Below are 17,824 nucleotides of genomic sequence, written 5' to 3'. Positions count from 1 at the left end.
CTAGCTTGCTTTTGATTTTTCAGGCTCATAGGTAGAAGGGACTTGCCTTGTCTCAGATGAGACTTTGGACTGTCGGTTTTTGAGTTAATGTTGAAATGAGTTAAGACTTTGGGGGAAGACATGATTGGTTTTGAAATGTGAAGACATGAAATTTGGGAGGGTCAGGGGTGGAATGACACAGTTTGGCTGTGTCCTCACCCAGATCTCATCTTGACTTGTATCTCCCATAATTCCCATTGTGGTGGGAGATAATTGAATAGTGGCACTGATTTTTCCCATACTGTTCTCGTGGTAGTGAATAAGTCTCAGGAGATCTGATGGTTTTATAAGGATAAAACCATCCTTATAAATGGCTCTCATTCTCTCTTTGCCTGCTGCCATCCATGTAAGATCTGACTTGCTCCTCCTTCCATTCTGCCATGATTGTGAGGCTTCCCCAGCCATGTGGAACTGTAAGTTCAGTTAAACCTTCTTTTGTAGATTGCCCAGTCTCAGATATGTCTTTATCAGCAGCATGAAAATGGACTGATAGAGTTTGTACATGGGCATATGTCTTCATTTCTCTTGGTATATGTCTAGAAATAGAATTGCTGGGTCATATGGTAACTCTGTTTTGAGGAACAGCAGATTGACTGTTTTTCAGAGTGACTGCACAATTTCAGATTTCAATTTCACCACATCACATCTTCGTCAATGCTTGTTAGTGTCTGTCTTTCTCATGTTAGCCATTCTAGTGGGTTTGAAGGGTTATCTCATTGTTTTTATTTGCATTTCCTTGAGGATTAAAGATTTTGTATGTTTTCTTTGGAGAAGTATCTATTCACATTCTTTGCCCATTTTAAAAATGGGTTGTCTTTTGGTTGTTGAATTGCAAGAGTTCTTTGTGTGTTCTGGATACAAGTCCTTTGTCAGGTACATGATTCACACACGTTTTCTCATCTCTGTTTTGTCATTTCTTTTCGTAATGGTTCGTTTTCATGAAGGCTAGTTTATTTCTTTTGTCATTTGTGCTTATCTAAGAACTGTTGCATAATCCATGGTCACGATGATTTACCCTTATATCTTCTTTAGGAGTTTTGTAATTTTAGCTCTTCGTTTAGGCCTACCATTCATTGTGTGCTAATTTTTATGAGTTAGGGGTCCACGTTTGTTCTTGTGCCTTTGGATATCCAGTTGTTCCAGTGCTGTTTGTTGATGAGATTATTCTTTCCCCATTGAACTGCCTTGTCACTCTTGTCAAAAATAATTTGACCATAAACATGAAGGTTTATTTCCGGATTTTTAGTTGTGTTCCATTGATCTATATGTATATCCTTGTATCAGTACTATACTGTCTTGATTACCATAGATTTGAAGTTGAAATCAGAAAGTATGAGTCTCCAGCTTTGTTGTTCTCTCTGTGTTGTTTTGGCCATTCCATCCATGATCCTTGCATTTCCCTATGAATATTAGAATTAGCTTATCTATTTCAGTCAGCATTCTCCCCCCCAAAAAAGTTGTGGGATTTTAGTAGGAATGGCATTGAATATATAGATAAATTTGGGGAGTGTTGCAGTCTCAGCAATAAGTCTTTGAATCTCTTCTAACATGGAATATCTTTCTGTTTATTTAGATTTTCTTTCATTTTGTCAACATTTTTCTATAGTTTTCAGTATGCATATCTTATACTTCTTTTGTTAAATTTATTCCTAGGTATTTAACTCTTTTTCATGCTGTTATAAATTGAATTGTTTCCTTAATTTCATTTTTGGTGGTTTATTGCTAGACTATAGGAATACAGTTGATTTTTGTAGATCTTGTGTCCTGCCATATTGCTGAATTCATTTATTCTAATAATCTTTTTGGTAGATTATTTAGAGTGTAACATGGAAAGATCATCTGCAAATAGAGATAGTTTTACGTCTTCCTTTTCAGTATGGATGCCTTTTATTTATTTATTTTTGCCTAGTTACCACAGTTAGTACCTCTAGTACAGTGTTGAATAGAAGTCTCACGAGTGCACATCCTTGTCTTGCTATTGATATGAGGTGTGAAGCTTTCCATTTTTCTCCATTAAATGTGCTGTGTGCTGTGAGTTTTTCATAGATGTCCTTTATCAGATTGAGGAAGTTTCCTTCTATTCTTAATTTGTGTCGCGTTTTTATTTTGAAAGGGCATTAGATTCTGTTGAATGCTTTTTCTGCGTCTATTGTGATTGATCATGTAGTTTTTGTTTTTTGTTCTATAATATGTTAAATCAGCTCCGCATTCCTGGGATAATTCCCAGTTGGTCACAGTGTATAATTCTTTTTATATGTTGCTGGACTCAGTTTGCTAGTCTTTATTGATAATTGCTTACATATTTGTAAGGAATTTTGTCTGTGATTTTCTTGTGATATCTTTGGTTTTGATATCAAGGTGATACCTCATGGAACGAATTGAGAAATATTCCTTCTACTTCTTTTTTTTTTTAAAGTTTGTGAAGGGTTGGTATTCTTATTTAAATGTTTGATAGAATTTATTACTGAAGCCATGTTGGCCAGGGTTTTTCTTTATTCGAAGTTTCTACATTACTAATTCAGTCTCTTTGCTTGTTTCTTATAGGTCTATTCAGGTCATCTTTTCTTCAGTCAATTTCTTGAGTAGTTTGTGTTTTTCTAGGAATGTGTCCATTTCATCAGAGTTACCCAACTTGTTGTCATGCAGTCATGCCACGGTATTCCTTTATGATTCTTTTTATTTCTGTGAAGTCTATGATGTCCTCTCTTTTGTTTCTGATTTTACTCATTTGAGCCATCTCTCTATTTCTTGGTTGGTCCACCTTCAGGTTTTTCAATTTTTTTCCCCCCCCCCAAGGAATCAACTTCTGGTTTTGTTGATTTTCTCTCGTTTTAATATTTCGATTTCATTTCTTTCCACTTTCATCTCCATTGTTTCCTTCTCCTCACTTTAGTTTCGGTTTGCTCTTCTAGTTGCTTAATGTGGAAAGTGAGGTTATTGATTTGAGAACTTTTTTAATACAGGCATCTACAGTTATGAATTTTGAAGCTTTCATTACATTGAATAAGTTTTGCTGGGTTATACTTTCATTTCCATAGATGTATTTTTTTAAATAAACTTTTTGTTTCAGATTTACGTAAAAATTGTGAAGAAAGCAGAATTCCCATAAACGCCACATCCAATTCATTTTTAACATCTATACTATTATAAAATTATATGATATAATGTACATGATTTAATATCTTAGTGTGGTCTCTTTGTTACACTTAATGAACTGATGCTGGTGTGTTATTATTCTGACTATTTTTGAGACGGATCTCATTCTGTCCCCCTGGCTGGAGGGCACTGGCACTGTTCATAGCTCACTGCAGCCTCAAACTTCTGTGCTCAAGCAGTCCTGCCACTGCAGCCTCCTGAGTAGCTGGAACCACAGCTGTGAACCCCCATGTCTGCTTAATTTTTAAAAATATTTTGTAGAGACTGGGTCTTGTCCTGTTGCTCAGGTTGGTCTTGAACTCCTGTCCTCAAGTGACTCTTCCTCCTTGACCTCCTAGAGTGCTAGGATTACAGGTGTGAGCACCATGCCTGCCCATCTATTATTATTAACTGAAGTTCGTTTTTAACTCCGATTTCCTTAGTTTTTACCCAGCATCCCTTTTCTTCTCTAGGACCCATCCAGGACACCATATTATATCTAGTTGTTGTGTCTCCCTAGGCAACTCTTGGTTGTGATAGTTTCTCAGACTTTTCTTGTTTTTGATGATCCTGACAGTTTTGAGGAGTGCTGGCTAGTTTTTTTTGTAGAATCCTAACTTGGGATTTGTTTGATGTTTTTCTCATTATTAGACTGGGATTGTGCATTTTTTGGAGGAAAATAAGAAAGGTAAAGCACCGTTTTTATCACATCACATCAAAGGTGCATGTGGTCAACACGACTTAGGACTGTTGGTGATAACCTGTATCCCTGGCTGAGGTTGTGTTTGGTAGGTTTCTCTGCTGTGTAGTCCTCCTTTTCTCCACTTTCTGTACTGTATACCCTTGGAATGAGGTCACTGTGCAACCCACACTTAAGAAGGCAGTTGTGCTCCACCTCCCTAGGTGATGCAGTCTAAGAAGAGTGCTTGTCATGTCAGTCTGTCAGGACCACTGGTCATGCCAAGTGGGGTTGGATCTCAGCCTGGGGAGGCCTTGGCAGGGCCCATCATTGTTGCATGGCTCTCAGTGCCTGCCATTAAACCCCTCAACTGCAGCCTCTAAACCCCTTCTCGGAGTCTGGGGCTCTGATGGTCAAGTGACTGGAATCAATTGAGTGTGACTCTGAAAGACTTCCTTAGGGGTCACTTTTAATAGTTTCTAAGGAATTCAAAAGCTGTTATTCAGGTGGCATCTATTCAGTGATGAGTCCAGACAGCTTATTCAGTTTTTCTTCCAATTGCTAGCAAATAATAAGTGGTGGTGAAGTCACCGATTATCTAAACTTAGTGACAGGGCATCTAAGAGTTGCCATGCTTATACAAATTCAGTAAAGTTAAAGGCAAGTGCAATTCAAATTATGTTCATCTTAGTGCACACCACTGCCTAGATTTCATAAACAAAAACCTCAACCTGCTATATCTACTCTGTTTCATTTTTAAAAAATTTTAGTAAAAGAATGCTGTTCATAATTCTGTATATTTGTTTAAAAACCCACTAATCGGGTGCAGCCTGCCCTTTGTAAAATACTGTGTGTTGGGAGTCCCCAAGACCACCCCAGGTTAGATTAGCCACTATGAGGACTCACAGGGCTCAGCATGTAGTTCTACAGCTAAGACTTTTTACAGTGTCAGGGTACAATGCAAAAGCAGCAAAGAGGGGAGGGCACGTAGGGCAAAGTCTGGTGGAACAAGAGTCCTCTTCCTCTCCAGTGGAGTCATAAAGGACACGCTTGATTCAGCAGTGAGTTGTTACAGTACAGTCATGTGCCACATAATGACATTTCAGTCAATGATGGACCACATAGATGACATCTGTCCGGAAGATGGTTGTGGAGCTCAGAAATTCCTATTGCCTAGTGACGTCGTAACATCCTAGTGCATCCTGTGCCTCAGGTGTTTGTGGTGATGCGCTGTCAGACATGTAAAAGTCTAGCATGTGCCATTGTGCACGATACCTGATAATAAAAACTCTGTTGCTGGTTTATGTGTTCACTATACTTTTTATTGTTACTTTAGAATGTACTCCTACTTACTTAAAAAAAAAAAAAGTTAACTGAGAAACAGCCTCAGGCAGGTCCTTCAGGGGGCGTTCCAGAAGCAGGCAAGAGACCACTGCTTTGTGTATTATTGCTCCTGAAAACCTGGCAGTGGGACAGATGTGGAGGTGGATCTCGGCCTGGGGAGGCCTTGGCACGGCCCATTATCAACAGCAGTATTGATAATCCTTACTCTGTGTAGGTCTAGGAAATGTATGTTTATGTCTTAGTTTTTAACAAAGTTCAAAAAGTAAAAAAATAAGAGATATAAAATAGCATGTAGAATAAGGATATGAAGAGAGAAAATATTTTTGGACAGCTGTATAATGTGTGTTTTTAGCTAAGCATTATTACAGGAGCCAAAAGTTAAAAATTTTTTTTAAGTTTATAAAGTTATAGTAAGCTAAGGTTAATGTTTTATTACATAAAATCTTTTTCATAAATTTAATGTAGCCTAAATGTACAGCATTTATCAAGTCTATACTAGAGTAGTGTACAGTAATGCCCTAGGTCTTCACATTCACTCACCACTCACTGACTTACCCAGAGCAACTTCCAGTCCTGCGAGCTCCATTTACTCTAAGTGCCCGATACAGGTGTACCGTTTTTATGTTCAATACCATATGTTTACAGCACTTTTTCTTTGTTTAGATATATTTATATACACAAATACTCACCATTGTGTTCCATGTGCCTGCAGTATTCAGTGGGGTCACATGCTGTACAGGTTTGCAGCCTTGAAGCCGTAGGTCATACCACACAGCCTGTGTGTGTAGTAGGCTGTAGCACCTGTTTTTGTGCAGGTGCATTCTGTGGTATCCCCACAAGGACTGAATTGCCTAATAAAGCATTTTTCAGAATGTACCCATTGTTAAACATATGACCATAGACATATGACCATACTTCTAAGATGTTGTCCACCAGCAAAGCCCATTAGAGACTCAGCACCCAAGGTTTGTGTTGAGTGTTGGTCATGCGCACATCCTCTGCTAGCAGATACCAAAATTCCAGAGTCCCAGAAGGAAAGCAGGCTCAGCATACACCACCTTGTTTGTACACCTTGTGTGCATAGTGAGCTGCTCTTACATGTCCTGGGAATGCTGGGAGCCCTCCTGAAATGGACAGTCTCAGATGCCAGCTGAGGCCAGCCATGGAAGCAGCCCTTTCTGAGCATGGCAGTCTCAGGCTTGCTTTGTTCACTGCTGCATACTGTGCTGTTTTGTTCTTTCTCTTCTGCTTCTACATTTTTAGGTAGATGATCAGCATCATTTCCCGGGTTGCAAAGGCCTCCTTTTAGAGGGCAGAGGGGGTTGTTACTGATGGCAGATGCTAAATAAGCATGTGTTCGTGTGTGTGCATGCATGTCACTCAGTAACATTTGAGAATCAACATGACTAATCCTTGCCATGTAGAAATGAGAGGCTGGGGCCTTCCAGTGTTCAAAGATAAGCCAGAAACCCAGACTTATTTTTTAATGTTCTCTGTTGTTAGCTGGGATTTTTAAAAGAATCTCCAAGTAAAACAAAACCTGCCTGAGCTACCCCAGCCTGTGGACAGCCAGCTTTGCTTCAGGTGGGAGGTAGCCATCACGGTCTTTAGACAGGTATTCTGTTACAGAATACAGCTACACACTGGGTGCCTTCAACAACAGAACTTCATTGTCTTCCAGTTCTGGAGGCCACAAGTCTGAAATCAGGGCATTGGCTAGGTTGGTTCCAAGGCCATGAGGGAAGGTTCTGCTCCAGCCTCTCTCTGTGGTGTGTGGGTGCCCAGCCTCATGCTCACGTGGCGTTCTCCTGTGTGCATGTCTTGTCTCCAAGTTTCCCCTTCATGTAAGGGACCCAGTCGTATTATATTAGGTCCTGCCCTAATGACCTCCTTCAACTCCACTATTTCTGTAAGGTCTTATCTCCAAATACGACCCATTCTGAGGCACTGGGGGTTAGGACTTCAACATATGCATTTTGGAAGAGAGGACACAGTGTCACCCATATCCACGGGATACCCACAGAATCATGCATGCACTTTATTAAGATCTCTCCAGGGATACCAGTAAGGAGGCTTTGGCTGTAGTTTATGTTAAAGATTATACTTTATATTAATTTATTAACCTATATTCATAATAGAAGTGTATCGTTCAAGCTATTGGAAAATCTTACAGCATCAGTTACAAAAAGAATCCAAATGTGAAACTGGCAGAAATTTTATAAACAAAATAATAATTATTACTTTAAAATAATTTTTCTTGGCCACAAAAGTGGTAATTTATAGAGCATTGCTGAATACAGGGACTTTGGGTAGCTACCCCAATTCCCCCAAAATAGTGTGGTTATGAGACAGCACTCTGGAATCAGAATATAGCTCAGAGTGGAATGAAGCTGCCGACTCCACGAAGTCTTGGCCCGTATGGTCTCAACCTCAGCCTTGTTGAAACGTGCTCTAATCATCCAAACCAAACAGCTGAAAGGCAGCAGGATTAAAACCCAGAAGGAAATTATATCTGGTACAGACTCAGACGATTAACTGGCCTAGTATTACTCTTTAAAATTGGATGGGAGTAATTCCAGCGTCATTGGGATCTCGTTTGCACCTGTCCCCGATTCTGTGAGTTTGTTTCATCCCTCCAAATGCCTCTGAACAGCATTGTGATGTGCCGCCAGCCGATGCCTCTGTAGCTCCATAGCTGCTCATTGATATGTGGTTTCGAGAGAGACTTCTCAGGATAGTCATTCCCGTGAATTAAATCTGAAAACTTAATTGAGCAAGAGTGACCTATTAGCAATGGTCATGGGATATTGTTTAGAAAAACCAACTGTGTATTATTTTACTTGGCAGAGAGTTAAAATATCCACGCAGGAGTTTACAAAAGAAGTTGCAGCTGACCCTTGACTATAGTTTTATTGGCAAGTTTTGCTAAATTACGTACTTTTAAGTCGAGCTTACTGTGAATGCCTTATCTCCCAATAGAACAACTGCTTTCCCTGTTACAGGATGTATCTTATTGTCTGATTCCTTTAGTTGGCCGTAGTGGAATATATCATAACCTGGTTCATGACTGTTTGGTTTTTTCCCCAAACATTAAGTATTACCTTAAATATTACCTAATATGAGTTGCCAGTATTCATCAACTAAGGTAAGTTACCAAGTCGGAAGAAAACGTAGTCAGCTTTAGTACCGAGCCACTGAGCACCGACCTCTGTGGAGAGCGTGGGAGATTGAGCAGCTCAGGTCTGTACAGGAGTGGAGTGTCCCGGATCTGGGTGAAAACTGCTTCACAGTCTTCTTTTTCTGCTGCTTTAATGATCTGGAGGTTTACTTACTTCTAGTCCCTGTTTGCTGCTCCCAGCACGGTGGTGTTGGAGAGTGAGAGGAGTTTGTCATCAGCCTTTGTAAAGTGTGCAGCCTGGGGCTCTGAGGTCAGCGCCCGCTAGAATTCCACCGAGCCTCACCTAGATCTTTACCTGGAGAGTTAGTGTTCACACAGAGGAAAATTAAGATCTAAAACATTGCTTTTCTTTCTCTTCAAACTTAATATAATAAATCCTATTAAAGATGAAAATCTCCAAAAATTGATAAGGTTATTGAGTTCTATTGAGTGACCTACTTTTGTCCACCAATAGTGTGGCAACTATCACTGCGGTTATTCTTCAGCGAAGAGCACTTGGAAACCCCCACAGAGGCCCTTCCAGTGCGGGTTAGAATGCTGTGCTTCATGACCCCTGTGCCTTACGTGAAGGTCACGCCGGCTTCCTGTGTGCCCGTAGTACACAGAGGCCCTTCCAGTGCGGTTGGAATGCTGTGCTTCATGACCCCTGTGCCTTACGTGAAGGTCGCGCGGGCTTCCTGTGTGCCCGTAGTAGAGCAGACTGCCTGGGGCTGCCGCCTCTGAACTCTATTGTTCACTTCGGCACCTGTCTCACAAGCCAAGGACTCAGTTTCCCTTAATTCACTACACCTTTTTCAACGCGATGCAGTTCTCTTCCCTGAATGCCGTTATTTGTGGTCGTTTTACTAGAGGAATCTCCTGTGTGTAGTCCCACCGACTTCCCTTGTGCTGGAAATCTGCCCTTCTCACAGCTCTTTCGGAAGCCTGCGGGAGCCCTGCATGGATGTGGCCCCTTGTCGACCCTGCAGGACCGTGCGTCCATTAAGCATTCAGGGAGCATGCTCTGCCGGCCCCTGTACTAGATGCCAGGCACACTGGGGATGAGATGAGGGCCTCAGCCAGGCTTCCTAGGGGGGACACAGGGAGGAGGCTCTTGCACGGCACTGAGATAAATGCAGCTCAGGGAGCAAGGCGCGAGGGTCACCCCAGCCAATTTGGGAAGGTCAAGGTGGACTTTCTCTATAATGGTTTTCCATTTTATTATCAGTGCACGTAGAATGTCTTATCACAGTTTATTGGCTGTTTTGCCTTTGGGATTTGAAACATGTTACTCCACCTGAGCCATGAACAACTCCAAGGTTAGAGGCGTAGAACCCTGCACAGTTGAAAATCTGTGTATAACTTTTGACCCTACAAAACTTAACTAATAGCTTGCTGTTGACTGAAAGCCTTACCTATAACATAAATATTAGATTACGATCTATTTTGCATGTTGTATGTATGCTGTGCTGTATTATTACAATGAAGTAAGCTAGAGAAAAGAAAATGTTAAAATAATAAGAACAAGAAATACATCTGCCATTCATTAAGTATAAATGGGTCATCATAAAAGTCGGTATCCTGGTCGTTTTTGCATTGAGGAGTGGAGGAGGAGTTGGTCTTGCTGCCTCCAGGCTGGGGAGGTGGAAGAGCTGGAGAAGGCGGAAGGGAGGCCGGAGAGGCAGCTGAATTTGGTGTCACCGTTACCGAAAAAATCTGCCCATTACTGGATCCACACAGCTCAAACCTGTGTTGTTGAGGGGTCAGCCATACTTGCTTTTTAGAATTTTCACTTTGTCTTCTGTACAGTACCCTGATCCATGCTAAGGAACATCTGACAAGCCATAAAAGTCCAAGTTTTTAAGATTTAAAACACTGTTGTTTCATTCATAAAGCACCAAAAACAGAACAATAATCTTTTTAAGGAAGAGAACCATTAGTCATGGATGCTTTTGTTCAGCAAACAGCTAGGTGCCACCCCTTGCCTCTCATCATGGCAGAGCCACCATGTCTCCGGAAGAGGCAGAGAAGAGTCTGACCTGCCCCTCCACACCCCACCGACTTATTTGGCAAAATAAGCCACCAGGAAGCTTTGGTTACTTTGAGGGAGCATTAGACCCTCTCAATCTGTTTGTGGTTTAGGGATGAGGGGTGGGGGGCTCTGCAGAGGAGCTGGGCAGGCCGTGTGACCTTATGCTGCATGTGACCCTACACTGCTCATGACCCTGCACAGCTCACTGATGGTCTTTTGATCCTTAATCTGCCCAGAGTTTTGCTTCCATTAAGGATTATTCCTCCCCCTCTCTTTTCCACCCTCTCTGTCTTTGTCTCTCTGCCCTTACTCCCTCGCCCTTCTCTCCCTGGCTGCCTTCCCCCTGAATCTCCCATGGCTGCCTCCTCTCCTGCCCCTCCACCTGTATAGTCACTGCCTGAAGAGTCCTTGCTGCTCCAATTTAATTTTTTATTATGCAAGAGACCACTTCATTTTCCTGCTAATGTGCCCCGTATGATATTGCAAGCCTAGTTTAGGCACTTGCAAACAGCTTTGCCTTAGAAGTTCTTTTCCAAACTTTTGCAAGAGCACCGCATACCAGGTTTTACTCCCTCTCCTTTGCAGCCTCTTCATCCTGTCTCCAGCCCTTAAAATGGGGGGGGGGTCTCCACTCTCAGGCCCAGCCCCTCCTTTTCTCCATTCTTATGCCTCCTCCAGGTCCTGTGTCCCTGGCTTTGCTTTGTGGGCCTGTCGTAGACTCTCAGACTGGCTCCCCAGTGCTGTCTTCTTGGAGCTCCAGACCTGTGTGTTCACTGCTATGTGGCATCTTCTGGGATATTTCAAGACAGCATCCAAAGTCAGAACTGTGATCTTTTACCAACCTCTTCCTCCCCAGGGTACCCTGGGGAGGAAGAATAGCGCCTACCTAGCTGTGCAAGCGGGGAACTGGGGGTCTTCCAGAGCAGCCCACCTTCCATGGTTGTGGGGCCCCTTCACAGGCCTTGTGTATTGGCGTCCTGAAAGAGACCTCTCCCAATCAGTATTAATTACACTTTTTCTCAAGAACTTCTTAAAAGTTTAGCCTCCTCCTCACGATACCCTGATGAGATAACAGGTGTGAATTCTCCCTTTTATTTATTTATTTTTAAAAACCTTTCCCATTCCATTTGGGAGTGTTGGTATCATTTAACTGAAAAGAATATGTATTTTATTTAAGTATAAACATTTTCCACACGTGCCTTTTTGCATTTTGTAATATTTAAGACTTTACGGACATTATATACTATGAATAATTATAACGAATTAATGAGTTTTATCTGCAGGTTCTTAAAAAAAGCATGTATGGTGTCTGCTTAATTTTGTTTTTTTTTTCTGATACATTTTCACTTTGCAAATGCATTTGATAAAAACTGTAGTAATAATTTCATAGTTCAGAGAAGTGCAAGACATACTATCATAATAAATAGAGCTTTACTATGGGAAACTAAAAAAGGCATTCTTACCTCGTGGCCCAGTGTAAACAATGGGTGTTGTAGATGTTTCTGATGTGTGTCTTCAAGCTAAATTTTGTCAGTTTAGAAATCCTATATTACTTGGTTTTATTTTCCAGCAATATTAAAATGATTGGAAAATAAAATCAAGTAATATAGAGTGTATTTTCTGTACGTTCTTTGTCTTTTCTGTTGGAACATTCATTGGTGTGTATGGATATCACAGTCGATAGACAGAAATGAGCCTGTGACTCCTGGAACTGGATCCTCCACAGAGTCTGTTTAAGATCCAGCTGCACCCACACTGTCCACTGATGGAGTGGGACCGTTAGCCTGTGTTTCATTAGACTGTTGAGCCCTTTGGCCTTTTAAAAATATATATGATCGGGAAATAAATTCTCATATAAAGGTGGGTGTAGTACATGATTTTAGCGTTGTTTTAGGAACGCTGGTGTTTAAGAGAAAACAAATCACTTAGCCCTGACATTGTCTTGTCTTCCCAGGTGTACCTTGAAAGACTCTTAACATACGCAGAGATAGATATCTGTCCGGCCAACTGGAAGCGGATTGTTCTGGGGGCAATCCTGCTGGCCTCCAAGGTGTGGGATGACCAGGCTGTATGGAATGTGGATTACTGCCAGATCCTGAAAGACATCACGGTGGAGGACATGTGAGTGGCGGGGCTTGTCAGAGTCTCAGCCAGACTGTTTGGGAAGAAAGCTGCCTCCTTTTTAATGATCCATATGGTACAGAATGAGTGCATTTGACTGAATGTCTCTTGTGAGTTACAACAACAGGGGCACGATTGTGCAATATGGCATATGAAAACCTGCATTTCTCATTATGTGGATCATGAACAGGTACTGCTGACATTTCCTGGTTTTGTGAAACTGGTTTATGGAAACTGTAGTATAGGCAAACACCCCTTTACTTAAAATTAGAAAGGTGTGGCTGAGCACAGGTAGCAGCCTGTGATGGTTTGTATTTGGGCTTCGTATCTTACTGCAGACTGTTCACAAAGAGGTAATGCCCCATACAGTCCTTTGGGGGCAATAAGCCAATCCAAAAAGCACAAAAGCTAAAATATTTTACGTTTTTGTTTAGTTTGACAGAGAAAACATCCACAGCTTTGTCATGTTTTGCACGTTCAGTTGCTTCAGGTCAGCCTTGTGTTCCTGGGGCTCCCAAGTGCAGCATGAGCAGGGTTTGGGGAGGGGCATCGGCCTTGGGGGTTGTGGGGACTGAGAACTGTCCAGTCCCCTAGTTTTCCAGGCAGTGTCAGGTTTCTCAGATGGACCAGTCTTCAGTTAAGGTGAGGATTATTAGTAGGACACTTGCATTCTATTGTCTGGGGGATCTCTAGGGACTGGGAATCCAGGAACTGAGTTCAGAGCCCTTGGGAAAAAGGAACTGTAGAAAGCAGTCAGATAGCACTACTTGACTTACAGCTCCTTATGGTTTATAGTCATTTCTGACATTATTATTGTAGCTACTACTTGTCTCATATTTTTTGTTTGGCAAACCTCCTCAAGGAGGCTTTGTCCCAGTCTACACTCATGCCCGTACACCCAGTAATCCTTGGATTCAGGAGCTTCTCAGTGCCTGTGACAACTACCACTGCAGGGGCATCTCTGGGCTGCACACTTGTGGGCATGTGACTTCCGGATTCCACAGCAGCCTAGGGCCCTCCTTGCCTCTGGTTCGACTCCCTGGGCGCCCATTGTTGTGGTACCCTTTGAAGTGTGCTTGCTTATGTTGTCAGGGCATTTGTTGCAGAGCCTACTTCTGCTGCAGACCATAAAATGTCATCCTGTGTGTGGTGTTCTTTATTACATAAAGTAAGAAAAACATAAAGAAGGTTTTTAAAATCAGAGCTATATAGTAAGAAAAATAAAATTCTTGATTATATTTCATGGTGAAAACAGCTACTAAAATAGTTGTCATTCAGATCATAAAGGAGATGGACATTTGGGTGCAAGGTATAAGAAATTGTGGCCTGTTTGCTTTATTAAGGATTATTCTTTCCTCAGCTCCTTGGTATCGTTTAACACTGAACTGCACACGTCACGTGGTGACTTTCTGGCTGTCCCCGCCTGTTAGGTGGTACATGACCAGTGACTTGGTATAGGTGGCACCCAGGTTCTGTGAGAGCACGGAGGACCGCACCATGACTAGGTGTTCCCACTTAAAGTCAGAATGCCTGATGAAATTAGACTTAGTCGTAAATATTTTTATTTATATCCTAGCTATATTTCCAAAAGGAAGTGAGAGACAAACGCAGATTACCACAGAAGCATGATAACAAAAGAGAACAGAAAAATGACCAGTGAAGAACAGGAGCGGTGTGGAACCCACCAGGTTTAATTCACCAGAATGCTAGCAAACTGAATTTTCATGGAAACTTAGGCTCAATGGATCATCCTTAGTTGATTTAAAATGTTTGAGGAAATGTTTATAAAGTATTTGTCAGGAGACACACATGGCCCAGATCATGCATGTGTCAGTTGAATCCTCTCAGCAACCCTGTGACGTGTGCACTGATGTCCGTGTTACAGATCTGGATACTGAGACCTAGAGAGGTTAAGTAATGCTGCAATTCAGTACCCACGTGGGGAAGTGTACCCCCCGATGAGGAAAGGCTCACCTTTCTTAATCCCAGGGACCATTCGTTAGACAGTGGTCAAACGGAAATGATGTTTACTGGTCCTCAGGAAGATGTTTTAACTAAGGGCCTGAAACATTCATTTTAATTTTTCCTACTCTCCTAAAATTAAGAGGTGGGTGGGTAAAGTAAGAAGTAATTTGGAATTCTAGGTACTCAGTTTCTATTCATTGAAGGTTTAAATTCAAGTCATTAAAAACCAGACAATTATCAGGAATATTTATAATTGCAGTAACAACAGCAGCAGCTATCTTATATTGAGCACTTCCTAGCTAAAAAAAAAAATGACTTTTCTGTGTTAATTCACATCTCACGTTTACCAATGAGGCGGAACTGTTATTATTCCCTTTTTACAGATGAAAATGAGGCACTGAGAATTAAGTAAGATGCTCATCCAATCACTTGATTAGGAAGTCCGTCAAAATGTATGTTTCTTCTCTTCTAAGCAATTGGAGCTACAGTTGTTTCATTTATCTAATACTTAATTTTTTAAAAACCTATTTTTTGTAAGTCAACTCTTTTTCTACACAGGGAAGTTTAAACAATTGGCCAGGGTTCATTCAGCTGAAATTAACTTACTATCAAGAATTGTTTTGATAATGATAGCCTTAATATCTCTTCTTTTGTTGGGCAGTCAGTACCTTAAGCAATTATACATTATAATAAGGTTGGATTTTTTTCAAGTGCAAAATAGTAATAGTTACTATATTGAATGAAACTCTTGCTTTACTCATTAAGAATTGGAAAGAATCAGCACCATCTTTAGTAAAATAGGATTCATGCTAAAATTCTGTTCCATGTTTTGTCCAAAGAAAATTGATAATTTTTTAGCATGTTTTTTGTCTTTTTTGAAAGCCATTGGTGCCCAGGCTACCCCATCACCATCTGAGCCACTGGCTGAACCTTAGTGATTCATGCAGCATTTGGTCAGTGCCCCACATGCCTGGAGCTGGGCAGAGGAAGGAGGCATTCAGGAAGACCTTATGTTCCTAAAAGGTCTGACCGTAAATAGTTCTCCTGAAGAAACTCCGGAGTGCCGCCTTGTTCCACTGTCCTCTGCCAGGCTGGAGCACAGATCCTGGGGAGTGCAGCTCAGGCGCCCTGTGCTCCTCTGCCTCCCTTGCAGAGCCCTCGGTTTCCGGGCAGGGGCAAACAACCAAGCTTTCCCGTGGAGCTCCTGAGCAGGGAGAGGGCTCACAGGTTTCAGATGGAGAGCTTTTCAAATCGGGTTTTTGGAAGGGCTTGTTTTTCCAGGCACCCTTCTTGCTGCCTTCTCTGTGTCCCAGCGTCCTGAAGGGACCTTCCTGGTATTTTTGACCACAGGCTAATGTCCTGCTCAAGAATGATCCAGCAGTGAGAACTTGAGTCCCCCCATGTACCTTTGGACAGCAGGGTTCCGGCTTGGAAGGCAGCTGACTGTGTGGTTGTGCATCCGTGGGTGCAGGCTGAAGAACATTATGCGACGAGCGTCACTGGGACTTGCAGGCAGAACAGCCAGGGCACCAGGCCATGTGGGCAGTCACCAGCTTCAGGCAGACCTCGTGTGAGCAGATGAGGCTGAGGGCCAGCCGGAGCTCCCGCTCCTGCCAGCAGTCAGTGGTCATGGCATCACAGGCCAGCTTAGAGCAAGAAGTGGCAACTGCTGTGGGTGGGGAAAGGACAATGAAATTTCCCTGTGCAGAGTTCTGTAGGCAAAAATGCTGTAAAAAAGAATTACACCTCGAGGTTTGTCTGTTTCTTGTTTTTGTTTTGCAGTGTTCCTGTGTCATTTTCATGTGTAGGCAAATCCAAATAAGGAGAAATCAAGTGACTTGTCCAAGTGTTGCATGGCACAGAAGGTCCCAGAGAAAGAACCTCAGTTCCTCTGTGTCTGGCATTGTTTTGTTTTTAAGTTGTAAAATGTATGTAGCATAAAATTTACAATTGTAGCCATTTTTAAGTGTACATTTCTGTAGCATTGAGTACATTCATATTGTTGAGCAACCATTACCACCACCCATCTCTAGAACCCTTCATTTTCGCAAACTCAGGCTGCTCCCATTAAACACTAACTTGCCGTTCCTCCTTCCTCCGGCTCCTGGTCATCACTGTTCACTTTTTGTCTTCGTGAACTTGACTTCTCTAGGGACCTGATACAAGTGGGATCATACAGTCTGTGTCCTTCCATGTCCGGCGTGTTTCACTTGCCGTAATGTCCTCAGGGTTCGTCCATGTTGTAGCATGTGTCCGAATTTCCTTTCTTTTCAAGGCTGTGTAATATTTCATTGGGGGTATGTGCCCTGTTTTGTTTATCCATTCATTCATCCATGGACACGTGGGTTGCTTCCACATTACGCTAGTGGGGATGGAGGCTGTGAGTGTGGCTGTGAAGATACCTCTTCAAGACTCTGCTTCTAGTTCTTTTGGGAAGTGACCCTAGTTTCTAGAAAAGTAGGTGGCATATTAGATGATTAAAACAACTATTTTTATAACATTTTAGAGTTCTGTTTTCAAGTTGCTGAATACAATGTTGATCTAGTGTAACAAATATTTCTGAAATGTGCTTTTCGTTGATTGACTTGAATGTATTTCTTACAACGTTTTACACCAAAACTGTTTCTTGCTAGTTATCTAAATGCAGATAGTGAATCCATAAGGCCCATTCTTGGCATCACATTAGTTTTATGATGATTTATCACATAGCAAGCTGTCAGTCTCCCTGTAGTAGATAATGCTGCTGCAGTTTGGAAATTCAAGTTTGGGAAATTATTTTTATTTTCTAAATCTTTAGAAAAAATTTTATTGTTTGAAAACACAACAGCTCTAAAATCTCTTATTTCCCCAAAGCTTACCCAGAAACTTAAGCTTGGAGAAAGGTTGTTCTGTTTTCCAGGGAGCGCTGGGAAAATGCCACCTCGTTGAAAAGCAGCTTCCTCTGCCTTTGCTCGTAGTGTCTGCCTCCATCTGGAACCATGGTGTCTGTTTATCATTTCGGGCAGGATTATCAGGCTGTTCTCTTAGAACAGGAAGCCCTCCTTAGCACTGGAGAGTACGCTTTGCAGTGACGCCTGTTGGCCACCAGACGGCGGTCTGTCCGCAGATAGCTCCCAGGTTCACCTGGCATTTGCTCCTTGGATGTTTATGTTGGCACTTCTGGTCTTAGCGGTGCTTCTGACACTTTCGTTTCATTGAAATCTTACCTGGGTTCCAGTGTTTCACAGGATGATCTCTTATTAAATGTCATTTAAATGAAACAATTTTTTTTTTTTTTTGAGACAGAGTCTTACTCTGTTGCTCAGGCTGGAGTGCAATGGGGTGACCTCGGCTCACTGCATCCTCTGCCTCC

General features: G+C 42.0%; 1 protein-coding gene across 1 annotated transcript in view; it reads left to right on the top strand.

Annotated features, from left to right (window-relative positions):
* CCNY (cyclin Y) overlaps window positions 1–17,824 on the top strand; it is a 206,861-nt gene that overhangs the window by 181,000 nt on the left and 8,037 nt on the right. The window contains exons 8-10 of the mRNA XM_037740976.1: window positions 12,341–12,507; window positions 15,523–15,696; window positions 17,340–17,347. Coding sequence (XP_037596904.1) covers window positions 12,341–12,507; window positions 15,523–15,696; window positions 17,340–17,347 — 349 coding nt within the window. The remainder of the gene's footprint in view (window positions 1–12,340; window positions 12,508–15,522; window positions 15,697–17,339; window positions 17,348–17,824) is intronic.

This window comes from Cebus imitator, unplaced genomic scaffold (assembly GCF_001604975.1).
Source record: "Cebus imitator isolate Cc_AM_T3 unplaced genomic scaffold, Cebus_imitator-1.0 Scaffold92, whole genome shotgun sequence".
Classification (NCBI taxonomy): domain Eukaryota; kingdom Metazoa; phylum Chordata; class Mammalia; order Primates; family Cebidae; genus Cebus; species Cebus imitator.
Note: the sequence above shows the minus strand (reverse complement) of the source record. Positions and strands in the feature narration are given on the sequence as shown.